Source organism: Cavia porcellus, unplaced genomic scaffold, assembly GCF_034190915.1.
Source record: "Cavia porcellus strain 051 isolate PalLab524CR breed Dunkin Hartley unplaced genomic scaffold, mCavPor4.1 scaffold_1, whole genome shotgun sequence".
Taxonomy (NCBI): Eukaryota; Metazoa; Chordata; class Mammalia; order Rodentia; family Caviidae; genus Cavia; species Cavia porcellus.
Genome location: NW_026947484.1, coordinates 56218983 through 56245420, shown reverse-complemented (window position 1 = coordinate 56245420; position 26438 = coordinate 56218983). Strand labels below are relative to the sequence as shown.

The window sequence follows — 26438 nt, the reverse complement described above, 5'->3', positions numbered from 1 at the left end:
GGTACAGAGCCCTGTGCATGCAAGGCAAGCATACTCCCCCACAGATACACTCCCAACTCCACAGGACCCTCTTTAAAGATAAGTCTGTCATTAGAATCCATGTATAATTATATCTGGGACCTGCATTGATGAATGATATTACCAAAGTGGAAAACTGAGAGAATGGGATTTTGGTCTTCTGTTCTTTCTTTTTTTAAATAGCCTATTTTCTCGGGCAGTTTTAGGGGCACAGCAAACTTGAGAGGGAGGTAGAGAGAGAGCTCCCCTGTGCCCACAGCTGCACCCAGGTGTGACCTGTGTCCCCGCTCCAGGCAATGTGCCCACCTCGACCCATGATTGTCACCTAGGCTCTGCAGCTCACCATGGGGGCTGGACATTCCGTGGGTCTGGACACATGGGCGATGATGTGGACCCGAATGAGCCTCGTGGCGTCATGCTGTCACTGCTGCCCTGGGCACCACCCCTCTCTTCCCCCGCTCACCCCTGGCCCCCATCAAGTTTTCTGACTGTACCCATGATTTGGTCTTCTCCACAATGTCATGTAGCACAAGTCTTTCTTACTGGCTTCTTTCACCTGGTCCTCCACATCTAAGCTTCCTGCATGTCTTTTCATGGCTGGATAGCTGGTCTCATTCCAGAAATGGAACATATCTATTTGTATTCGATTCTCTGGATGGCTCAGAGTTTATTTAGCATCCATTGAAGAACATCTTGCGTGTTTTCAAGGTGTGGCAATTAGGGATAAAGCTGGTGTAAACACCACGCTATCTTTTCAGTGGAATAGAACACAACAAAGAAATAAAAATCTGGTTTTCACATTTTACTAGCCCATGTTTGCAGTGTACAACGATGACATCCACTGTGGGGAGTTGGTGCCTGTGTGTAACACATCTTCATTCTTTTCTCCTTCCCCTCCCCTCTCTCCCTCTTCATCCATCTCCTGGTCTCTTCTTTTCTATTGCCAGGAGATGGATGAGGAGGGATGGAGGGGAAGAGCTTGTGTGTCTGCTTCGAGAAAATGTGGTCTTGATACACAGTGGAATGTTACTCTGCTGTAAAGAGGGATAAATCTGAGTCGTGTGTAGGTCTATGGATGCACCTGGAGACCGTAATGTGAGGTGGAAAATCTGTTTTAATGTGAGCAACTTTTCTGACTCAACACCGGAAACTGAATCTCTTTCACCCGCAGACATCGACGAGTGTCAGAACGGCCCGCTGTGCCAGCGCAACGCGGAGTGCATCAACACGGCGGGCAGCTACCGCTGCGACTGCAAGCCCGGCTACCGCCTCACCTCCACGGGCCAGTGTAACGGTACGTGCATCCCCACGACATGTGCAAGGGGGAGCCCACCTGCGTAACTAGGTTTGCAATTGGCCTGCTTGTTAGCCAACCTGCAGAGACTGCCTCGCACACACGCAAAATTGCGTCTCACCGGGGGTCATGGCAGAGTTGTTTTTTTCACTTCTGCACAATCCCCGTAGGCAAGTGAGGTCCCCCGCAGCTGGACAGTGAAGCTCACTGGAGCTGGCCAGCTCCCCTGAATCAGTGAGGCCAGCAGTACGGCCGCCTCATTCCTCTTCCGCACATCCCCCAGATGGAGCCTCGCCAGGGAAGGTGGCGGACATTAGCATCTTCCTTTAATGTGAAGGCACAGTAGGGAGATGACAGACTGTGTCCTTTGGACGTTAGGTGTTTTGGGGTTTTTAAATTTATTTTTTTCTTGTTCACTTTTGTCAAAGATGTGGTAGAAATAAGAAGGATGATAAATCCTTTTAAATTGGTGGTAAAATTCTTCAGTATTTGTTGACTCCTTGCAGCCAGTGCTACGAACATTAAAACACTAGTGTTTCAACCCAGAAGCAGAGTAACAGCTCAGCCTGTTTTTCCTATAAGTTTTAAAGCAATTATAAAGCACTGCAGAGCTAGCAGAGAGGTCGAAAAGAATATGTTATTCTGCTTGCAGTTCATTTCCTGGATATTTCATGCATTTGTGAATGAAACAGCTCTGGGGAACGTGGTCAGATTTTCCTTGGCTTTCCTGGCCTGCCCCTGATTAAGCGGTAGGAAATGCGTGGCTTTCTGTAGGGTATTTTGCATTGTTTTATGAGACCTTGCTGGGAAGAGGGTATAATGGCAGAACAACAACAAAAATTCCCTGGAGGATCAAGCCTCATTTTGTTGAATTTGAAGGGATGTGTGCAAGTGGTGAGCATTTGTCAGCAGAACTGTTGTTACCCACTTATTAAAAATGCAAGACAGGAAAAGTGGGGACCTCTCTGATATGAACCACAATGCACCCAGTGAAATTTGGCATTGACCCCACTTCCCTGCATTTTATTCTTGATTTATATTTCTTTGGAGCAGGGTGAGATAGTGCTAATCAAAATAAAGAATTTCCAGTTATATAGGATGTGACATTTCACACTCAGGCATGAAGCAGGATCAAGCTACTTACAGATCAAAACGGGACACCCAGCCCAAGGGCCCAAGCTGGTTCAGAACACTGACATACGTGAAACCCACCTGCTGTCCACAGGATGAGTTTTGTGGGTGAACATATTTATGGCCCAAAGCTCAATTTCCCCCATTCACTGAAGTCCTCAGAGAGAAGGGAGTACACTTGAGTTTTGCAACTTACTGTTCAGTCTCTGGGGTGGAAGACTTCATTTGTCAGGAATGTTGCAAAGTATTCCTCTCTACTTGCAGTCAAAATAAAAAGAAATAAAACTTCCTCTCCGTGGGAGGAGTTTTATTTGAAGTCATAAATGCACTGCTTCCAGCCCCAAACCACAGCCTGAGAGCTGGGAGAATGGGTGGACGTGAACACTTGGGATGCTGCTGTGACCGCAGGAACCGGCTGACAGGTTCAGCCCTGCTGCCCAGAGTGCAATGTCCAGCTATTGACATGAGCAGCTTTGTCCTAAACACACCCGCTGTCCCAGACATACTCTGCTGGGAACTCAGATCCTGGCTCTTAGACAAAGCTGGTCTTCTGATCTCAAGACGCGGTGAGAACTTCATAAGAAAGTTCTCTAGAAGGGTAGCTCTGGGTTCCTCCAGTAGAACCTTTGAGCACTGCATATTCTGTCTTCTTCCCTTAAAACTATCATGAAAGAGAGCAGGAAAAGAGAGAACACTGCACAACTCATCCCTTTCTAAGAGGATCCTGTACACTCTCTCCCGCCTGTGGGTCCCCAAATTAAGACAGACCTGGTCCCCTACATGCTCCTCAACCCACTGGGAGCTGGAATAACAAAGTCACAGAAATTGGGAGTGGAAATTAGTTTCTCCTGCCCATCCAGGGAAGCAGTTTGCTCCCTTGAAATTCACTGTCTCTAATAGGAATACTCAAAAGCTGTTAACTAGCGAGGCTACATGGGCTATGACCTGTTTGATCCCACTCGGGACTTTGAGACAGTGTGGGGATTCACTGGCTTTGGTGGGAGGCTCGTGAGTGGGAGCAGGAGATATGGATTACTCCGTGCAGCAGACAGTGCCCATCCCTGGTTACTGCATGCTCAGAAGAAAATAGTCTGAATTTCCAACTGAGAGCAGGATGTGGCGTGGGCTCACAGCAGTGACTGCAAAGATAACACTCTTCCTCTGTGACTGTAACCAGGATGGAATAGTAACCTTCAAATGACATTTACTGTAACGGTCGCCAAAGCTTTAAAATTGAGAGGCATCAGTGGGCATGGTTTGAATTCTTGCATTAAACTCTGCCCCTCAGATAATTAGATTTCAGGAAAGCAACAGAGATGCAGGTGATCCTAAGTGTCATTTAGAGCTGAGGGATAGGCAGAAGCCAAGTGAGCAGGCTTCCCCTGAATCACTCCCAGGGAAAAGAAAGATACCAGCATTGTAGGCTCTGAAAGGAGCCATTGTATAAGGACCCTGAAGCCCTGATAAGGTGGTGTGAAAGATTATGGAAGTAAGAGCAGAAAGTGAGGTGAAACTTGAGCTTGGGGCAAGGTCCATCAAGAAAGTCTTAATCTTAGCAACTGGATTTGTGGGGCTTTGATACAACTTTCCAGCAGAAGTGTCAGTGACTTGAGACACCAAGCCCCCCCCACACACACACACAAAGCACTTCAGTTAATTCCACAGTTTGTGATGCTGTGTTGGGAGCCTCCTGCTTCACAGCATGATGCCCCCATTTTTCATTGGTTCACAAGTTGTTAACATACCCCATACTTAAAACAAAAATACATACAGTGCTGGTATCTGCTTAACTAGTTTAGAGTTAGGCTTCATCCTGAGAGCCATGCTTAGAAGTCAGTTATTCTATAAGATCTTGTCTTCTACAAAGTCTCCACTGAAGGTTTTTGGGTTTGCAGATCGAAACGAATGTCAAGAAATTCCCAACATCTGCAGCCATGGACAGTGCATTGACACCGTGGGAAGCTTTTATTGCCTTTGCCACACAGGTTTCAAAACAAATCCTGATCAAACCATGTGTCTGGGTAAGTGTGTGATCACCCTTGCACTCTTTTCTTACTGGAAAGTTCACTGGTACCCGAATGTGTGCGGAATATAATAGTCTTTCAGAAATTTATTTTGCTGTTTACAAGGGATAACAGTTGACAGTATACAGCAGGAACATCCTGTTGAATCTGTGGCAACCTGGATATCAGAAACCTCTTCTTTGATACTTGTTAGACTGCCTGCAGTCTAACAAGGGGGTTTCAGAACTGGAGACAAAGCCTAGGTCCTGTCTCATGTGAAGCATGTGTGCTGTCACTGGGCCACCCTTCCAACCCTAGAAAACTGCTTGCCCAAAGGGTAGATGGAGGAAGATGTGGAGACAAAATTTAATTTTGGTCAGTGCAAATAGTCATTATATTTGCTTTTATGTGAGTTCACGTTATTGGACAAAGTTCAGCTTTGAGTGTGGATGAGTAATTTTTAAAGAGTGGTCTGTAGTCTGTAGCAGACCCTCAAAAGCAAACTCACAGATCCTACAAAGGAAAGAAAGAAAATAGAAAAGCAAGGAAACATTTTTCTAGGGGGAAAGTGCTGCAGCTGTTAAATCTATTCCCTGGCTTCAGTGCATCAGATGCCGACCTAGAAGAAACTTCAAGTTTGTGATCTACCACTTTGCCACTTCCCTCTTTTCTTTTCCTCCTTGAAAGTAACATGTATGGAGTCTTTTCGGGCCTTTAAGAACATGAATCTGGTCTGTAGCTGGGAGAGTAGCCGTCAGTACGGTACCGTTTAAACTAGTTGCTTTGGGCTGTCAATGGAACTCTGCGGAAGTTTTTGTCTTTTCCACATAACATGATCTAAGTTAAAGGACCGTGATGGGTCCTGCTCATCCCGGGCAGCTAACCCTGCAGCTAGGAGATGCTGCATGGTACTTTTCCGTTTTCCAACTGAGCTTCTTGGAGCCCTCTAACACAGACTGCATCTTAACTGAGCTTCTCCCTGGCTTAGCTGGAGATGGCTGGGGAAGGAAGATGCTCTTGATCGCTGGCACAGTACAGTGCGGAGAGTCATACCCTTTGGAGTCTGCGGTGGCCTCCTGACTCAGGCTCGCAGCTCATTCCACTTCCTGTCTACAGTTTGAAAGGACAGGCCATTACCCTTCCGCCCCTCTCTTCACCCTTCCTCCTTGCCCACCAACCCCGAGTGTCACCTGCCTTGCTCTCTCTGATCGACACTAGAAGCCCCCTTTCATGCACCTTTATTTCCTCCTCAATATAGTGGACTCCTCTTGGTAGCTGCTGTGGTGAGGCGCAGCAGTAGGACGCCAGGATAGCTTTCAAAAATACCCACAGAGGAAAGTCACAGACCAATAACAGGAGGGCAGTAAAGCAGGAGTGCAGGGGAGAGGCCAGCTGAGCGCTCCGTGGGGAGGCGGAGAGGAGGGCGGTCAGAGGCGAGGAGTTACGTGCTTCCAGGGGGGACTTGGAGAAAGCTCAAGATGTCTGGAGAGGCAGGTTAGCTACAAAGCCAGGTTATTTTCTTGCTGACGGCCAAGTCGTGCCAGGTGAGTCACTGCGTTTTTGGTAAATCGGAGCGAGAGTCCTACAAGCTAGAGTGTGCCAAAGGTGGCAGCAAGTCAAGGGCCCGACACACACAGATTTTTTCCACTTGCAAAGTGAAAATATTTGAGAAAAGTGGGAAGGGTGGAGACTTCTGGAAGTTGATCGAATAAAATAACCCTTGTCCGCCCTGCGTGTCCTCAGCTTGCCCTTGTTCATAGGCCCAGTGAGGCCATGCCTGACCCCTGGGGCCAAGGACAGCCTCAGGGGCTCTCAGCCTGCGTGAGGCCCTGCACTCCAATATGCCCTTTCCCTGCAGGGCCCTGTGACCCTGTTTCTCTGTGACTTTCCTTCCCACTAGACATCAACGAGTGTGAGCGAGATGCCTGCGGGAACGGGACCTGCAGGAACACAATCGGCTCCTTCAACTGCCGCTGCAACCACGGCTTCATCCTGTCCCATAACAACGACTGCATAGGTGCGTGTGTGACCAGGGCGCCCGAGCGGAAGGCTGTGCACACAGCGGAGCCTCTGTCAGGGCGTCCCCTCCGCTGTGGGCACTGTGTCTCTGTCTTTTTCATATTTGGCGTCCTACGCAGAGCAGTTGGTGACAGGACTTGTCGAGGAGCAGGATGTGCCCATCAAATGTCAGCTGTACTAACTGCATCCGTTACTGTTAGCGAAGTGCCCATTAGCAGTGATGATTTTTATCTCCTTTGCTGTGGATTAAATCAGTCTCAAACAAATGGAGCTGATAAAGCTTTTAAATACACAAAAGCAGTTTTCTGTTAAACTCACAGGATGCAGGGGTTATGTGGGCCTCACTGTCACAGTGTTTCTCCAAAAGAAATTACTGAATGCATAAAATTCCTTTACAAGACATGCTAGAGAACAGTCATAGACTAAATATTGTGCAAAGCTGGAAGCTAATTTTTCAGACTTCTGCATGCAAGAATAGTAAAGAATGCCTTTGGCTAAGTTGTGTGTTAGTGATCAGTGTTAAGCTTTTAAAAATAAAACTCAAAGGAAGGTCAGGGTGAAGTGATATAAAATTCCAATGTGCGTCATGAGCCTCTTAATGTAATGGTAAAATCTCGCTTTGGTTGATAGGTAGATAAGCCACATCTCGTGGTACAGCCTTGAGTGCCATTATGATCTTTTCTATTTGGAGGCTGGGGCCACAAAGACCCCTGGAATCCAGACTGAGTAGAGCTGGGATTTTGATATTTTCTTAGGAATATATGGAAGGTAATGTTTTTTAATTTGCAGATGTTGATGAGTGTGCAACCGGAAATGGGAACCTGTGCAGAAACGGCCAGTGCATCAACACCGTGGGGTCATTCCAGTGCCAGTGCAATGAAGGCTACGAGGTCGCTCCTGATGGCAGGACCTGTGTGGGTGAGTGTGGGGCTCAGATGCCTGCCAGGGGAGATCCGCTCCTAGAGACCATTCTGAGAGGCCAGCCCTGCCATCCTAACTGTATTTTTGCTTTTATTTAAAAAAAATATATAGCCAGGTACAGTGACACATCCCTATAATGCCAGCAATCAGGAGGCTGAGACAGGATGATCATCATGAGTTTGCCTAGGCTACATAGTGAGTTCAAGGCCAGCTTGAGCTACATAGTAAGAACTTGTCTCAAAAAACAAAACACACACACATACTCAATACATATATCACTTCCCTTTTATTTTTAGAAATCAAGTCATTATACCCACAGAAAATGGTAATTTGTTGGTTGTGATTATCTTTCTTATGTTTTTATTCAAAATACGTTTGTAGTAGCCTCATGTAATCTAAGTGGCCTTACGTTCTACTTATCCTCTGACTTTTCATAGGGGAAATTTTTCCAAAACCATTCATTTGTGGCAGGTAGAACGAATACTGCACAGTTTGGGAAGCCAATAAGGCTTATTTTGTAGTGGGCAATTTATTTTTCTCTTTGTGGAATTTCACAGATGTTAATGAGCTTTAGGTGCTTGAATTAATTCCTCCCTTTTAATTTGGGTGCTAGATGGAATTCAGACCAGTGAGATCCTCTTCTTTCTTTTTTCCCTTTTCCCTGCAGATATCAATGAATGTCTCCTCGACCCTAAGAAATGTGCCCCAGGCACCTGCCAGAACTTGGATGGGTCCTACCGCTGCATCTGTCCGCCCGGCTACAGCCTGCAGAATGACAAGTGCGAAGGTGGGTGCGACAGGAGGACTCTTGGGCTTTGGAGACAGGCAGCGCCCCAGGGTTCCCACAGCCAGAGTGTCCGTGAGGTGTCTTCCCGTTAGAGTACTTCCAGAGATACAGCTCAGTGATGTAAGTACCTGCCTGCAAGTGTGAGGTCATGAGTTGGATGCCCAGTACCAAAAAAACCACTCCCAGGTCAGAGGCTGTGACTTCCGGCCTCATCCTTCAGGCAAGACCAGCACGGATCATCCTTAGCTGGCTCTTGGGTACTTTTCTCTGTGCACACAGCTAGCTGGTCATGATCATGATGCTTCCACTGTGCTTTTCTAGAGTTTGTGAAAATGCTGTATCCCCGCCACCAACATTCCCAAATACCTGTGCTCCAGTGGCCAGGGGTTAGAGTTCAGAATAATCCTAAATCCAGCTACCGTTATAGGACACAGGCTCGAATCAAAGTGGTTTTCCAATTTGTGTGTGTGTTTTGTTCGCCTAGCGTGGTGGAAGCAAAGCCTCAGAAAAGGTTACAGTATTGCTTTCCTTTTATCTGAGCACATTCATAGTGGCATAGAGTGAGGAACATGAATTGTGAATATTTGATAAATAGAGAGGATTGAATGGATTTTCAAGATAATCGCCTCCCTCTGCTTTGAGCAGGTCTGTCTGTCATTCTCAGCAAGTGAAATGTCCTCTACTTCTAATATTGTCAAAGACTGACTTTATTTACTGCGTGATTAATGTATAATTCCCCTAAAATGAGTAGAATGGAGATGTATAGAAAGATAAATGATTTCCAAAATAGTCAGTAAATGGGCCCATTCTATAATATTTGTTCCCATTATTAAGAAACTGACACAGGCTAATGTTTACTCTAATAAAGAGAATCAATCTCACACACATCTGTAATTCTAGTATTTTGGGTGGCTGAGGCAGGAAGATCCCAAGTTTGAGCCCAGCCTAGGCAACTTAGCAAGACCTTCTCTCAAAATTAAAAAATAAAAGGGGGGCTGAGATTGTAGTTCAGTATGAAGGCCCTGTAATCAGATGCACAGTACTGATAAGAATCATAGCAACAATGACAAAAACAAGAAAAATAAGCATTTTTACAAAAGTTAACTTTTAAGAATGGGGGGGTAGAGAGTGTGTGGGAATGGAGAAATTTAATCAAGAGCAGTTCACTTTAATAAATCACAAGGAACACAACAAAATTATAACTATAATCTCATAACATGAAATGACAGAGAAGCTAATTTTTGCATTGTACAAGAAAAACACTTATTGTGCATTTCTACAATATCAATTGTGTGGTATTTACAATATTAAATCAAGATAATGGAGTTCATTTTTGAACTTTTACTTAGTTGAACCTTTTGGGAGTAAATTTGTGTCAGGCAAATACATTTCCATGTGGGTCAAGCTCTTTGCCAAACATGAAATAACGAACCCTATAAGAGATACTTGGTACTTGGTTAGGACAAACTCTTTCTGCAAAATAGCATAGCTCAGAATTAAGACTCACTGCTTTTTTCCCTACAAATTCTGCTGAATTTGCTGAATAGACTGACCATATTTTTCCTCAAAGTAGAGTGATGATGTCATTACTGGCTGACCCAATATAATTTTGAATGTGAAAAAAGACACTGTGAGTCCTGAAGTCACATCAATGCTCAAGAGACACAACTGAGACTCTCCAGGCCATGCAGGACACAGGGCCCCCAAGCATGGCGAATCCATCACAGGCCAGCACTCACAGGAGCCAAGACATACTAGCACTAAGGAAGTGTCACCTTCAGGGTGTGTGATGCCCCTGGTATCTGTGTGATGAAAAGCACAGCATATCAAACACAATGTTGTTGTGTTGTCAGCAAAGTCACACTGCAAATCCCTTAGGAGTCTCACTTCTGTGGCACCTTCCCCTCCTATTATAGGGGACTGTGCTTATTTTCCTGAGTATCGGGGTCCTTGTAAGATGTTTTAGGGCTCCCACGTAGGATGCTGGTGAAAGTCCTGCAGATGAGTGAGGGAAATGAGCCTGGCTCAAGGGCCACATCTCACATGGAGATAAACCTTGGGATTTCTGCTGCCCAAACACTGAGAGTCTGGAGTTTCTTCCTTCCTGGCCTAACATGATGTGAAATTATTCCTGCTTTTCTTAGCCAAGCGACTCCTCCTGAGAAAGGGAAGTTTGCCACTGCCCCTCTTAGAAGGTGCTAGCAGATTCCATGTTAACATGAAGAACTGCCAGATGTGATATTTAAAAGTCCTAGCCTAGAAGTGCCTTGTGCTGTGTCATGACATAGCAAACAGCTTCGTGCCTGGAAGTTTTGAACCGCAGTCGCACTGGGGACCTGGCGGTGTCTGTGCTGGGATCTGACTTTGTTTGACACACGTCCTTCTTGCAGATATTGACGAGTGTGTCGAGGAGCCAGAGATCTGTGCCCTGGGCACCTGCAGCAACACCGAGGGCAGCTTCCGCTGCCTGTGTCCGGAAGGGTTCTCCCTCTCCTCCACCGGAAGGCGCTGCCAAGGTAACTGCCTCCAGCACCCTGGGTCTGCACCCTGGGTGTGATGGAGCATATGCTGTAAAGATTCTTCGTGAGGAGGTGGTAGAGGGTGTTCATTCACTAGAAGTCTAATGGTAACTGTATGTCAGAAAGTCCATGTTTACTTTAAGGTTAGAACCCATCTATTGCCTTACAGTTGCTTGTATGACTATCCGGGGCTTAAATCTGTCTCTCCCTCTAAGAACACAGCGGCTCCCAGACAGCCAGTGGAGATCACTATGTGCCCCTGAAATATCATGGTCTGGTGACATGTGCCCAGCTCTGGACACCATGCACACAGTCACAAACCTAGAGCTCTAGACAGAAACAGGGCAAATGATCCATCCCACCTGCCCCAGGATAAAGTGCCTGTCCACCCATCATAAATTCTGTAAGGAACAGAATTTTAAAGTGGTCAGGATTACTGCTGGGCCACCACTGGTTCTCAAAAATAATGCCTGTCAGCTGTTTGGGGACAGATTGTCAAGAGATGGCCAAGTTGGCTTTCAAATTAAAACAAACAAACAAAAAACCAGAAATAGCCTAACCTTCAACGTAAGACAGCATATGATTAAGTCTCTTAAACCTCTTTTGACATTTCTAAACAATATAATTTTTAGGTGGCTGGCTACTTATGCAAACTAATTTAATGAATTCTAGGGGAGGAGTCCACAAATACATAGATTTCTTTTTTCTTGCCAGTGTGTGCTGTTGAGTGATCATTGTTTTGGTGTTGAATTAGGGTTTTTTTTAATCTGGGCTATTTTTCATGTATGTGTGTGTATTTGTGTGCATGTGTGTATACATGTGTGTTTGGCTTTTGCCACATATTACCAAATACAAGGTGCTGGATCTCATTTAAGATTCCAAAACTTGGGCTTGGGCCTGGCCTTTCTCAGCCTGGAGCAAATAATTTAATGTTTTGAAGGCTTAGTTTCTTCACCTCAAACAGCAGCAACACCTGCTCAGCCAGGCTCTGTGACCCTGCGACAGAGCTCAGTTGGCATCTCTCAGAAACCTCTTGTCATTCTGTCCCATTAGCTCTACACTGGTCAGCTTGAAAGTACAAAGCAGAGAGCTGAGACTTCTCTTCTGGTTTTGATCTTGGAGGGAGCTCTTAAGGGTCCCCAAGGATTTCGGAGTGTCAAGTGGGGAGGAACTCGATTCAAACAGCCCAGCCCAATACATCTGACGCCCCCTCCTTTGTGTGTGTGGCCCTGGGTGCAGCCTCAGCTTGGAAGGAAGCAGTGAGAGCCCAGGTGTGACTCTGCCGATGTGGCGGCAGACAGAGGCCAAGCGTTCTGCTCACACTGTCCTGTCACAGCACAGGCTGGCCATGCTGGGGACCCTGCCCAGCTGTGAGGAGCCCCTGCATGCAGCCCCGGGAGGCAGGGCCAGAAGGGAGGGATGCGAGCGGGAAGTGGCTTTCATGGTGTTGAGGCAGCTTCGGAGCTCAGGGAGGGCTCTGTGCAGAGGCACTGGGAAGCCGGCGTCTCTGCCAGCCCAGCTGAAGTGCACGCGTGGGCCCAGCTCTGGCTTCCTGTGCCAGGCACCGCTGGTCACTAACCATTCCAGACAATCACACAAGCAAAAATTGTGACTCTCTCACAGGGTGCAGATTTTACTACAGCCCAAAAATGAAAACCCATGTTTTTCTTGTACGATGATGAAATAGGAGTCAGAATTCTATTGGGATGCAATGAGAAAATTTCCCAGAACTGTGGGTTATGTTTTTGAAGTGGCAAATGCCATCACGTGGACAGCTGAAGGAAGGGAGCCTGAATCCAGGCCTGCAGTGGTACGGGAGAAGGCGGGCTGGGCCCAGAGTGAGGTAGGCACCTGGCAGAAGAATGAGACTTCACACGCTGGGAGCAGACCACGCATGGATCTTGGTTTAAAAGAAACAGTAAAGACAAAGGAGAGAGCTGTGTTTCAGTGTATTTGTTAGACCACCTTTGTGGGTAGCCCCTGAATTATATCACAGCCCTTGGAAGCCTAAGCAGTGAAAACAGTGCTGACGGATGCAAAGCAGTGTATGTGACACAGTACCTAAAGAATGAAGATTTGCTGGATCGGAGAAAATCTCAGTGTCAGGAGAAGGGCAGGCTCTTACTGCTTTTGACTGCAGAAGAGTCATTGGTTGAAAGATGACAGGTGCAAGCGGGGTCAAACTGCAGAGAGGACTTGGCTGAAAGGCCTGGTAGCCACTGAGGAGTCAGGCAAGTCCATCCAGGACGCTGGCTGCGTTGGGCTTCCAAAGCTGGTTAAATATGACGGGTAGGGGGTAGGTGAGATGGGTAGATGATAGGTGGAGAAATAGGTGATCGGCATTCTTAACTTTAATTTATGAAGACTTCTGTGATCTCTGGCAGCTCAGTTACTTTTTACACTGTGTCCTTTGCCATGAAATGAAAGCTGGGGAAATTGCCTAAATAAAAGCACATAGGAGGTGAGGGCAGCTTGCTTCCTGGGGCTGACAAACAGTGCTGGGAGAGAATAAAGAAGCCAGAGGCGCTCGGAACTAAAGAAAAACGGAATTGGGCAGAACAGATTTGAAAGCATTTCTTTAAAGCGATTAAAGAGGAGTCAGGCAAAACCCTGGAAGTTTAGTTTGAAGGAAAACATGCTCCAGACCCCTGGATGTGGCTCGCTGCTTAAAGGCACCCAGTTTGTACTACAAGAAATGGAAAAGTCAGTTTCCAAAATTATGTCGAGCAGCATTGGATAATTTTATAGGAAAGGGCTACCCTCTTCCTTAGTCACTAAACACTCAACATTAAAGAAATACGTGTATTCATTGAAAGAAAGTCTGTCCTACCCACCCCTGGCCCTGAACTCTTCTTTCCCTCTCTGCGTCAAACACGGAATGTGGGCGTGGCTGTGTGTGTGTGTGTGTGCATGTGTGCGTGTGCGCATGCGCGTGTGTGTGCATCCCCGGGAAGCCCCTCTGGCATTTGGTACCCAGCAGCTCTGCATGTGGCCACCCAAGGCTGCCTGTTGTACCTTTGCCAGCCCCCAGGTGACCATTGCTTTATTTGCTGTATTCCTGTAATCTGAGCTTTTCTTTGGGTTCCAGGTCTCAGGGGCACAACTTCCACAAGTGTGCCACCCCAGTAATTCCCAAACCAACCCTAGTGGGCTTGCCACCTCTTACACAAAACCCACCAAGCGGGACAATGATGGATGAAGGGCCTTGGGGCTGGTTCCAGCTATCACTGTTCCAACCCTGACACCAAGTTGCTCTGAAATATTGGCTACCCGCATAGCAGGGGCCTCACTGTTTTGAGGAGGGGACACGTTGGATGCAGTGCACATCCTGCTCTTCGCTGTCACCTGGCAAAGCCTCCTTGGGAGGTCACTGACTGGCCTGGTGGGTTTACACTGCAGATCTCAGGATGAGCTACTGCTATGCGAAGTTCGAAGGAGGAAAGTGCTCCTCGCCCAAATCCAGGAACCACTCGAAGCAGGAGTGCTGTTGCGCCCTGAAGGGGGAAGGCTGGGGCGACCCCTGCGAGCTGTGCCCCACGGAGCCCGATGGTATGTGTGGCGGCTGCCGCCTCCCGGCACCGTGCGAGGTGCAGACCAGGTCGTGGGCTGTAGAGAGAGCGGGGCAGTCTGAGTGTACCCCACCCCAGTGTCTGGGGGGGTCTTGTCTCTGCATGTGCATGTAGCTTGCTCAGGTAGCTGCTGCTCTGCCTCCTGATGCATGTGTGTCCCCTACAGAGGCTTTCCGCCAGATCTGTCCCTACGGAAGTGGCATCATCGTGGGACCTGATGACTCCGCGGTGGGTGAGTAGCCTGGGCTGGAGTCTCAGCCGCGCCCCTCAGCCTCATAGCCCTTTCTCTTGATTTCTCCATGGTCATCTTGAAAATAGTCAAGCTCTGCTTTGTTTCACTCAGACACCAACTGCACGGTGACATCACATACTGACTGATAGGACACCGGATGTGTCTGTCGCGTAGTTTATCTTTGCATGAAGAAAAACACCTTGGCATTCACTGTCTTTTCCTCCTTTGCTTAAGACATGGACGAGTGCAAGGAGCCTGATGTCTGCAAACACGGGCAGTGCATCAACACGGATGGCTCCTACCGCTGCGAGTGCCCCTTCGGCTATATCCTAGAAGGCAACGAGTGTGTAGGTGAGTGCCACCCAGTAGCTCCCACTGGGACCTGACTGGTGAGCACACAAGCGAGCCAGCACTGGCATTGGCAGCTGTAACTCCCAAGGCGGGACTTGACGCTTCACCCATCCATTCAGCCCCTTCCTGAGCCGCCACCATGGGCCAGGCACAGCGCTGGACTCTGGAGCCAGTGAAGGGGGCACCAAGCAAAGAAGGTGCTTCCTTCTGGGGACCCGTCTAATGGGCAGGACAGGCACGGGACACTTCCTAAGGGATTCTGCAAAGGAGGTCATCCTAAGGAAACCGTTGGTGAAATTTAAAACATAGTTAATGTCCTCATCTGATTGTACTGGTACACAGACTACAAACCTTACCTGGATTTTACACCTTCAGTAGTATGCAAGGCCATGCACCCAGTGGGAGTTCCTATTCACCTTCCTGTTAGAATTTCCAGCCATGGCTCTGACGGTGAGCCTTTGATTCTTAATCTGCACTTATTCAAGTTCAACTCAAGTATGATGTTTATTTATTTAAAAATTCCAAAGCAGTTCAGTGTCATCTGACCTGATCGTGGTATAAATAATGAAGGTTGATCTGTGTAAATTAAGAACTGTTCTCTTCATGCAAGGAGCCAGGGTTGCAAGATTCTGGCTCCAGCTATGCCTTGGGATGTAATATTACTCACGTGACATAATTTATTTCTAATTAGCTTTTCAGCTCTAAAATGCAGTGACATTATTATGACTTTTACTAACAGGAAGGAGAAAATAGTTTTTTTTTCCTTTTTGTTTTTGGAGAAATAATATTCCTGACTGTGAAATGTAAATTCATAGCGGCCTGAAAGCCAGTGTGTTGATGTTTTCCTTTTGGAATCTTCAGTTAGTGCTGATGTGTGCGTGCAAAAGGTGGCTCCTGATGTAGGGTCTCCCTACCATGTCGCTTGTCTTTACTTCCTGACATCAGGGCCCCAACGCAAGGCATATTCCTTGACAGTAACCCCCTACTCTTCTGAGCTTTAGATAGCTAAAACAGCAATGTTATTTGTAAGAAAATTTCTTTTCCCAAGGAAGGGTCAGAATTAAGGGCAGTGAGTGCTCAGGTGATTGGGATTGGAGGCTTATATGTGTTTTCTAGGTCTCTTTGATAAGTTGTGCTCTCTCCATGGTTGTTTAGTGATCTTATGCCCTAAAGATATTTTTCCCTAGCCTTTCTTCAGCCTAATGGAAACCATCTGGTTTTAGCAAAATCTATTTGAATCTTGATTTTATCCAGTGTATTAATTCTCCTTAACCTCTGGTCTCTTATTTTACATCAGTTTAGTCTTCTATTTTATATCTGGCAAGACTCCATTGTAGCTGAGGCTTCTTACAGAGTGATGTAATACAGGGCCAGACTGGAGGCACACTTCCATCTTTAAACAAGCACAGGCTTCGGACTGCATGAAGGGGCCTTGGTTTAACCACTGGAGCCCTAATGCTCATAGGAGACAGGCCCTGCCCAGTGTGGGGGCCGGGAGGAGAATATACAGAAGGGCAGTGGAAGTGCTGTGATCCAGGCACTGTTCCCACCAGTGCCACAGAGGAGGCAGATGCAGCTGTAAACCTTGATGACAGGATGTGCACATTCCTTTCTTGCAAGAAGAGAATGCACATTACACAGGATTTTCCCATCGGAGCGCGCTGGTGGAATGACAGGCTTATCTGAGTCCCATTGCATCTCAGTTCATCTTTTGTGTTTCTTCTTGGTCGTGTGTAGACACTGATGAGTGTTCTGTGGGCAACCCTTGCGGCAATGGGACCTGCAAAAATGTGATTGGAGGTTTTGAATGTACCTGCGAGGAGGGATTTGAGCCTGGCCCGATGATGACGTGTGAAGGTAAGAGCCCAGAAGCCCCCAAGAACTGGCTCCCTGCGCCAACTGCTTAACACTGAATACCGCTCGGGGATACAGAGTAAAAGAACCTCTGAGCCTACGGGCCCATTCCAGCATTTATTCTGTGTGGCCCCCTCTGCAGAGAATATCAAGTCGCACTGGGTATAATGCAAAGTACTGTTGGGGGGTCCCCATGACTTATATTTGAGTGCACCTCCTGCCTTCCTTGCTGACTTCCGTCTTATTTTATAGTTCCTCATCTTTATCTCCTGTGAGCTCTTTCTTTTTCTTTTCTCTTTTGCTATTTATAGAAACATTTTCACACTGCAATCATGACCAATGTCCTATAGCCATCTGGAGGTGAGCACAGCACATGAGATTGCCTGAACCACACAGACATCTAAAAAGGAGCTAGCACTTTGTCCGTTAGGAGGTTTGGAAAGAAGGGCGAATCTAGAAAAGTGGTTCTCAAGGGCGGTCCCTGCATGCTCAGCCTCAGCATCACTGAGAACCCATCAGAAATGCAGATTCCTGGGCTCCATGGCAGATCTACTGACTCTCAGAGGTGGAAGGGGCAGAGGCCCTCCAGGCATCACACGGATACACTCTCAGGTTGAGATTCATTGGCCTAAGGATGAAGTAGGAGGTTGGGGAAGCACAGGGAAGGCTGGCATTAGAAGGGCTCTTCGTCAGAGACACGGTCGTCAGCACCACTTGGAGAGCTGTCACTGAGGCCCTAGAGGTTGGAATTGAGTCATGACCTTGGCTCCAACTCAGGCTGTCTGTCCTCATTGCTGGTCTGTGGAGCAACATGAGTGCTGAGGTGGTGTCTTTAACACTCATTTTATGAAACATATTCTGATGGTTCCAAACCATGACAATTACAAAAATTTCCATGTGTTTAAGGCTAGAACCTGGGCATCTAGGGAGCTAAGTCTCTCTGAGTAAAAATGGATCCCAAGCACTGATTCTCAGGAGAAGAGTCATGGTCAACTCATAGGAACGCCAGGGTACACCAAGCAGGAAGGAGCTCACAATATTGGGGATCTTGACTTCTATTCTGCTGTGAGCTCTCCAAGCCAGGATTTCAGGAAAGTCTTCCAATGCGGGGTGACCTGTAGTTTCTCATCCATCAGAATAGCCATTAATAATTACACCAAGATAGCAGACATACACATGGACTCTGCTGTCCTTCTCTCTCTCTTTCCAGTCTTCCTGCTCTCTCTTTCTATTATTGCTGTCCATACTTCATTGTTTTCTTACTTTCTTTTGCTGCAGATATCAATGAATGTGCCCAGAATCCTCTGCTCTGTGCCTTCCGATGTGTGAACACCTACGGGTCATATGAGTGCAAATGTCCTGCTGGGTATGTGCTGAGAGAAGACAGGAGGATGTGCAAAGGTAAGATCTCTTTGTTAAGAGACGATGGCCAACATCCTTCCAAGCTTCCCTTAGCAAAGGAGTGCTGGGGACTGGAACATGGTCCTTGGGCCATTCAGGAGTTGTATCCATGCAGCTTCAGCTTGGGGGCCAAGGCTGCAGTGCACACCCTTGTTAGTTCACTGTACATTGTATGCCTAAGGGGCACCAGTCACAAGGACACAGGAAGAAAAGGGTTGGAGCCAGGGACACAGCTCAGTGACATAAGCACTTGCCTGACAAGCACAAGATCTTGAGTTTGATTCCCTTATCCTTCCCAAAAAAAACCAAAAGACAAAGAAATAACCATACTACTGTATGGTGAACACTGGCTTCTATGTACAGATGCTCTGGGAACACAGAGGCAAGGGTGTTGTATTTCAAGATGGTGTCCCACATGGACTCTATTTCGGTTAAACTATTTCCAGTTCCCATCCTATCCATAGTAGGAGTAGGCTGATTCCACACTACTTACAGGCTCCCATGTGGCACCTGCTCCTCACATCCTTCCACACAGTTTTGCTTTGGAGGAGGAATTTTTCTTAAGTGGGAGCTCCTGACCCCATGCAGGAAAAAGTCCAGACTTCTCAACTGTGAATATGAGTAGGGGAAGAATAAGAAAAAGGAGATACCGCAGGAGGGAAAGCCAGGAGGAAGCGAGACCCAGCCAGCTCAGAGGGGATACTTGAGGATGCTGGTCTTCATGTCAAAGTGTAAACTCCAAAGCTCCTTTTATAGCAGGATTACTCTAATGTTAACCATACCAGTTCCTATTATCATACTAAAATAAGGTTATATTACAATGCATAATGTCCTTGTGAATGCTGTATAATGGAGGTTTAGGCTTATTATAACCCGTCATTCTTACCATATATATTATTATATAGTGTGATCCTAATATTACCATAATAACATAAGGTCCATTCGTACTATTAGAATCAGAAAACTAAGAAAGGAGTGTGAGGGATAGGGGCTCAAGCTCACAGGTGCTTAGAAGACTTTTCCAATTCGAAGAGGTCAGTACCCAGTGGACACAGGACAGAATCAACCAACCCTGAAATTACCTGCAGGAGCGGGGGTAGCCTAGTGCCATTTCCTGTTTGGAAGGCAGCTTCTATGGTAGGTGTGTGACTCCGTGTTCTTTGCAGACGAGGACGAGTGCGAGGAGGGCAAGCACGACTGCGCGGAGAAGCAGATGGAGTGCAAGAACCTCATCGGCACCTACATGTGCATCTGCGGTCCCGGCTACCAGCGGAGGCCCGATGGGGAAGGCTGCGTGGGTAAGAGAGGCCCCTCCCCATACCAGGAGCTCACGGTGACCCACAGGCGATGTGGACAGAAGCCACCTGGGCTTGGGGTCCTGATGGCCCTGTGCTCTGCCAGACCTGGAGACCCGCCTTCCGGTGGGGAACCCGCTTCCGGCGGAAGTGGAGGCCCTGTTTCCGGCGGAGGCCCCTGCGTCTGGGTCGTTGGCTTTACTTCCAGCTGAGCTGGGTTCCCTCCATCAGTGGCCCATTTTGCTTTCAAGATTGGAAGCCCTGGTTCTTCCTGGGACCCCTTTTCTTACTCTGGGGGCTGGCCTCAGTTCTCCCTACCCCATTGCAATGTTTGTCACTCTAGTGGCTCAAATGTGCTACTAACACCCTGGTGTGAGTACCAATGCCAGGTGCCTCTCGGAACATGGGGGAACTACTAGGAAGCTAATCTGCTATGCAGTGGGGTCCAGACACTGGGAGTTCTGAAGCCCCCCAGGTAATTCTGAGGTGGCTCCAGAGTGGGAACCAGTTTCAGGGCAGAGGATAAGAAACTGTGGCATGCAGACCACAACCTGCCTGGTAGGTGGCTGTCAATGCCATTGTATTAAAACACAGGTGTAACAGTTCATTGATTACTTTCATGCCACAGTAGCAGAGGCATGTCATTACAAGAGACACAGAGCCCTTGAAATCTAAAGTATTTACTCACATCCTTATGGAACAAATAACTTTCGCTTTAGACAACAGAGGAGAAAATGACTAGAATATTCCTATGTAGACTCTTTTCCTTTCTAAAAATAAATGACACCAGAAAGGTATATTTTAATGTTGTTAGTTGAAGAGATTAAGATCCCCACTGACCTCTTACTCTGTAAAATATGGAATTAAACAAAGAGCATGCTTTAAAAGCATAGACAAGTATAGTGGTGCATACCTGCAATCCCAGCACTTTGTGAGGCTGAAGCAGGAGGATCTAAGTTTGAACCTAGTTTGGGCAATTTAACAACTTAGCACAACCCTGTCTCAAGATTAAAAATTTTTAAAAACAGGTAGGGGATGTAGCTCAGTGAAAACCCGATGCTTAATCCACAGGACAGGGGAAAAAAAAGATATAACAAAAAATATGGGTATTGGTGATCACACCTGAGATCCTCCTGGGTCATTCACAGCCTAAGTGACAGATTCCCTTGGGCGCACCCCTGCCAGCCTTCTGACTCATGTGGTCTGGGACAGCCTGAGCACCCAGATATTTTTTACCTGATCTCACACTGCTTGTGATGTCATCACCCCCTCTGACTGCTCCCCAAGAAGAGAAGTGTGGGATGAATTGCTTTGGAGCTCTATGAATCACCATCAGACAATTCAAAGAATCTCCCATGACTTCAGTGTTTCATAAACCAGGGAGCCCGAATTGTGTTCTCTTATTTTTTTAGTAATCCCTCCTAACTCTGAAGATTAGCTGCCCCAGGTCAGTAACAGACGTTATTCTGACAACATATTGCAATGTTTCTTTAACACATCTCTAACCTGATTCCCCTTCACTTGGAATAATCTTTCGAGAGTCTTCTCTCATGTCCTGATTTGGAATGCTTTACTTTAATTAAAATTCCATACAGCGCTGCCCTCTGTGTGTAAGATTATCGAAATGCTGCCAACCGTGTATTTAAACCAGCAGTGGGGAACACATGTCCGTGTACATGTACCTGCTCTCGTGTGCATAACCCATCTCTGGAAGGACGCAGTAAAGACTGGCTGATGCCTCTGTCTCCCAGGAAGTGATTTGGTGACCGAGGAAATGGAACAGCAGCCTCTGCTGAGTACCCTTCTGAGGCTTTTGAATTTGAGTCTGATGAATAGATTCTAACTTACAAAGCGAGTTGAGCATGGTGTGTACTGCGTGGTGTGTACTGCAAACATGCACTAAAAAAAGAAAAGAAAAGAAAAGAAAGTGAGCTGGGAGGGAGGCAGACAGGGAGGGGAAGCCAGAGAAGAGTCCTCTGCTTTTCTAGAACACACTGACGCCTTCTGTCTGGACCTTTCCATGAAACTACACAGACGAGAATGAGTGTCAGACCCGGCCAGGAATCTGCGAGAACGGCCGCTGCCTCAACACACGCGGGAGCTACACGTGCGAGTGTAACGACGGCTTCACGGCCAGCCCTGCCCAGGACGAGTGTCTGGGTGAGTGTGGCTGGAGCAAACCCTTCCTGAGCCCCACACCAGCCCTGGGCAGACTCTGGAACCCAGATCTCCCCTTAGAAGAATTTGGGGGTGGGTTAGAAGTGCTCATACTTTGACATGACTGTGTGACCTTAGTACCACCCTGCAGCTCAGTTCTTCCTTCTCGAATTGCATCCCTGGATCACTTGCTTGGAATGTCTTTCTTGGCTGCCCTTTGGGGCCCTGGGCAATCAGTACCATTTCTGTGTCTCTCTGCCCCCTCTCTCCAGGGGATGCCTGGCGCGACTCTCCCTGTATTCTGGGGAAACACAGTTGTCAGCTTACCTCGGCCGATGCTTTCCTCGCTGAGTGTCTCTCTGTTCTTCTCAGATGTCGCCCCCTCTCTCTTCCTGCTCTTCTGGCTTTTCCTTCTCGCTCCTTCTCACCTGGGGTAAAGTATTGCATCACTTCTGGTTTTTATAGCTGACCAAATTCTTGCATCCGACTGCGCTCCCGCAGTGCTCTGAGATGCCCTTTGTGCGATGTGCCTTGCAGACAGCCGGGAAGGGTATTGCTTCACGGAGGTGCTGCAGAACTTGTGTCAGATTGGCTCCAGCAACAGGAATCCTGTCACCAAGTCCGAATGCTGCTGTGATGGAGGGCGAGGCTGGGGACCCTTCTGTGAGATCTGCCCTTTCCAGGGCACCGTGGCTTTCAAGAAGCTCTGCCCTCATGGCCGAGGGTTTATGACCAATGGAGCAGGTACTTCTCCTCATCCTGATTTGGGCCCCACAGAGCAGGTTCTTCACTAATTATCCACACACACATTGGAGGAATTGATTCGTTTTTCTGGGAAAAACAGATGAGAATACAGAACCTACAGTAGGGACCTGGATGGAGTTACATGTCAGAGACTGATAAAAACCCTTCGTGATAGTGTTTCAGCCGTTCAAGGCCATTTGCCAAAGTTTCAGGGGTCCATGAGAGTGAATAGCATGTGCTCAGGTCCCAGCCTTTACCTTGAAAGAGCCCTCAACTTTGTGAATGGGAGTGAGAGTCAGCTGTGACTACTGAGATTAGTTGTTAGATAAACTGTGAGACAGGTGATCATTAAACACCAGTCCACCAATAGGTATTGTAATTCATCAAATTTGCCTCAGACATATTAAATCCAAGAAGCTTGAATCATGCGTGAAACCCTGGCAATCAAACACAGTGGGGTCTGAAAAGACACAAGTCTCTCTAACCAGAAGGGCGGGAGGCCATCCAGGTGGCTGTCACTGACATGAATTTCTGTGTTTCCCAACAGCAGTCACAATTCTGTTCTAGTTTATAAAGGGACTAAGGAAAGGGGAGAGTTGGCGGGTTGTTTTTGTTGGGAATCAGAAGCAAGAAAGTTAGGTTAAAAAAGATTCATCTTCATGTGAGAAAGATGTGGCCAGAGGTAGTATGGAAGGACTGGGTGTGGTGAAGGGCAGAAGTGGGCAAATAAAATGGAGTGACCCAAGCTAGGTGTGGTGGTGCATGGCTGTGATGCTCGCACTCGGGTGGCTGAAGCATGAGGATCACCATGAGTCCAAAGCCACATAGTAAGGGCTACATAGTAAGACCCCATCTCACAATAACAAAAAAAGATGGAGTGACCAACAGTAATTTGCACTGCTGTGGAGAATGGGGAAGTAAGAAGATGGAAAAGACTCATTTCCCAAGAGCAATTAGAGTGAATTAAATTGCACTTCTGAGTGACTGTGGAAAGGTCAGGCACACCCAGCCATGGCTATAAAATTGTTCTTTGGCATCAAGGGCTGATAACTTGTGTGCCAAGTGCTTGTCTTGGCTCGCTCCCAAGCAGCAGGAGATGGGTGGGCCAGACAGCAGGGGACAGCGGCTTCGATGCCCAGCAGAGCTCACTGGCCAAGCCTTCCTCTGTGTGAAACCATGAATGAGGCCTCTCTGCCTTAGGAACCTGCAAAACTCAGCCCTGCCATCCGCCCTGAACTCCAATCATTTCCCTCCTCACCAAGAAGAGGAAGCCAATCCCACTTCCCCAGTGTTGTTTGATTAACCTGTGATGAGCTGGCTTTGGGGGCAGCTTGATGGCAGCCAGGATGTGGAACAAAAGGCCAATGGGGGTCTCACTGGGGGGCCCTGTACTCCCAGAGGAGAAAAACAGTAGGAACTGAGGAGGCCAAGCATTGTTCCAGTTTTCCTCCAGCCTAGTTGATGGGTCCCACTCGCCTCATCACGTTCTTGGACTGCCTTTCAGTCTTGTCAGCATTGCTTGTGGAATTATGTGGTCATCCCTCTGGTTTCAGTCTGTCAGTCCATAACATGTAACGCAACCCCATTAGGATTGACACCTGTGCATTCCTGTCCACTGCAGAGAATGCTTATTATTTTTGTGCATATTTATTACATTGCAGATATTGATGAATGCAAGGTTATTCATGATGTTTGCCGAAACGGGGAATGTGTCAATGACAGAGGCTCCTATCATTGCAACTGTAAAGCCGGCTACACTCCAGATATAACTGGGACTGCCTGTGTGGGTAAGTGCGCTCTTCCTGAGTGGGAATTTTACCTTGTGGGGAAAAAAAAGAAAAGAAAAATCCCAGTGTCTGAGCTTAAAATTTGCAAAACTTGTATCGTTTCATAGGAAAATGTAAAACAACGATCAAAGACTATACTCAGTTCATTTTTTCCCCCCAAACTAAAATTCTTTGCTAGGTCCCACAGCCATGGAGCTTCTAGACCTCTCTGAGGTGTACATGCACAGTCACACTCTGTCTTTTTGGTTCTTAGATCTCAATGAGTGTGACCAGGCTCCCAAACCCTGCAATTTTATCTGCAAAAACACAGAGGGGAGTTACCAGTGTTCCTGCCCTAAAGGCTACATTCTGCAAGAGGACGGGAGAAGCTGCAAAGGTATGGTAGACTTTTCCTTTGCCACCTGCCACACCTGTGCATCCCTGTGCCTGCAAGCAATCTGGAAGCCATCAGACAGCCCTGCTCTATGAGCCCTGTTCCTGAGGTGTCATGGTGGGGAATTAATTAAAAACTAAGTCCAGAGTGTTGGTCAGTAGAGTAAGGCAATTCCCACCGCTAGGAGGTTCCCTGAGACACTAACGTTACACAGAACCAACAAACAGCACGACTTGGGGGCAGAAATCCCTCTTCAACTAACAACCAGCTTTTGCAAAATTCTTTTGGTGTGATTTTACTCCTGTAAACAGCTTCTTGTACAGTGAGGACTTTGTATTAAAGGAATCACTTGAATAAGTCGTCTGTAAAGGGTAATTTGGGAAATGAGAGGTTTCGAGAAAGAAAGGTAGATCAGATGGCAAAACAAGAGTCCCCATGTCCTATGGTGAAGCTTTGAAGGAAAAGCAGAGGAGTAAAGTGGAGGCCAGGGTTTTCAACCTCTGCTGGAGGATGATGTTAAGCAGTGCATAACTGGGATAAACAACCGGAAACTGGCTTAGCTCTCCTACAGACCTTTGTCTTGCTCTAGTTTGTGGGGATGGGAGGGCTGGAGAGAGCTGAGAGACCCACCCAAAACTCCTAACTCTCTGAAGGAAAGCTTGCTGTCATCGCTTGGTTCTTCTCAAGCTTGAGACTCACTCTTTATCCAGGATCACAGTGTGTGCAGTTTATCTATGTAAATGCAGAAATGAATTGGGGAAAAATCATTCATGGTTTATTTTGCTGTCTGTAGCAAAACAAATTTATATTTTAAAAACTTGTAGGGTCCAAAAAACAAAAGATCTTCATTGTTTCTATCAATTAAGAGATTCAGGAGTGTAATCACTACGTACACGGGGAGTGTAAACATGTAGTGGTTGTTGTGTTTATATGGCATGTTAGAACCACCAGGAATGCGCTGGTTTTGATACAGGGGACCTACTATGTCCACAAGTTCGTGTTCTCTAAAATCAAAGAATGAATTTTAGGAACAGTGGAGGTTAAGAGCAGAATATATTTATTGAGAGAAAGAAAGTTTCTGTCTGAGAGAGAGAGAAAGGGGTCCCGAGTGGGTTGCCCCCGACTCTGTCTTTTCCAGGGACTTTTATAGAGTAAAACCATGGGTTCAAGATGTGTGTGGGGTTGGAATGGAGAACCCTGGCTTCCTAGGATGATAGGAACTATTTAGAATGTCAGTCCTTAGGATGTGATGCATTTGTTTGATCCTTTGTCTTGGCCTGGCCCACAACAGGAGGTGCCTGTCTCCCCCACAGTTGCAAGGTATCTGGCTTCTGCACTGGCTCTCTTGAGGACCTAGCGCTGTCTCACTGCCTGTAATATTTTAACTAACTCAGCTGCCTGCAACAGTTTTAGGAGAGCAGAAAGCAGCGGTGCAGTTCTTACCTAAGCACCTCACAGTCTGCTTCTGCTTTCTCCTCCCACACCTGGCTCGCAAGACTGAGTATCAGAGTGAAGATACATGCACCTCTGAAAGTGGGAAGAAAGGAGGCGAAATGGGGATCCTAGCAGGGATGAGGGACCAGCACCTGCCCCATGAGGGAAGGGTGGGATCCAGAAAAGGGACAGCAGGAGAGCCTAGAGGCCAGCGCTGCTCTGTGTGACAATGGCTTGGCGAGGGTCCTAGAGGGGAAGGTCAGCCAGGGGGCATTGTTTGGCTTCTTAGCAGTGGAAGAGCACTGGATGGACCCCTTTTAGGAGAAGTAAGCCCTGTGGGGCACAGGGAGGTTCTCCGAAGTGTGATTCCGTCCCAGTGCTGGGGGAGCCTGAAGTGACCTGTGTGGAGAGGTGCTGTCACCAGAAATGACCCTGGGTAGCTGTGCTTCACCAGCAGCTCTCTAGGGAGCCCAGCCCTGGTCCCAGCTCCCTTGAGCTCTCTGCAGGCTGACTGTGTTATTAGTCTCTGAATGCAAAACTACTGCCAAG

The 26438-nt window shown here is 47.3% G+C and overlaps 1 protein-coding gene across 2 annotated transcripts in view; it reads left to right on the top strand.

The window, feature by feature from the left end:
* Positions 1-26438, top strand: part of Fbn1 (fibrillin 1) — a 207572-nt gene that overhangs the window by 167633 nt on the left and 13501 nt on the right. The window contains exons 44-59 of one of the 2 annotated variants that reach the window (XM_003471859.5): positions 1190-1312; positions 4339-4464; positions 6347-6463; positions 7255-7383; positions 8054-8173; positions 10564-10689; positions 14092-14241; positions 14428-14493; positions 14728-14844; positions 16582-16701; positions 17977-18099; positions 19266-19397; positions 21429-21554; positions 22089-22295; positions 23957-24082; positions 24336-24458. In XM_003471859.5, coding sequence (XP_003471907.1) covers positions 1190-1312; positions 4339-4464; positions 6347-6463; positions 7255-7383; positions 8054-8173; positions 10564-10689; positions 14092-14241; positions 14428-14493; positions 14728-14844; positions 16582-16701; positions 17977-18099; positions 19266-19397; positions 21429-21554; positions 22089-22295; positions 23957-24082; positions 24336-24458 — 2031 coding nt within the window. Of the gene's footprint in view, positions 1-1189; positions 1313-4338; positions 4465-6346; positions 6464-7254; positions 7384-8053; positions 8174-10563; positions 10690-14091; positions 14242-14427; positions 14494-14727; positions 14845-16581; positions 16702-17976; positions 18100-19265; positions 19398-21428; positions 21555-21823; positions 22036-22088; positions 22296-23956; positions 24083-24335; positions 24459-26438 lie in introns of those variants that run through there. The other variant, XM_023565924.2, reaches the window with a different exon arrangement.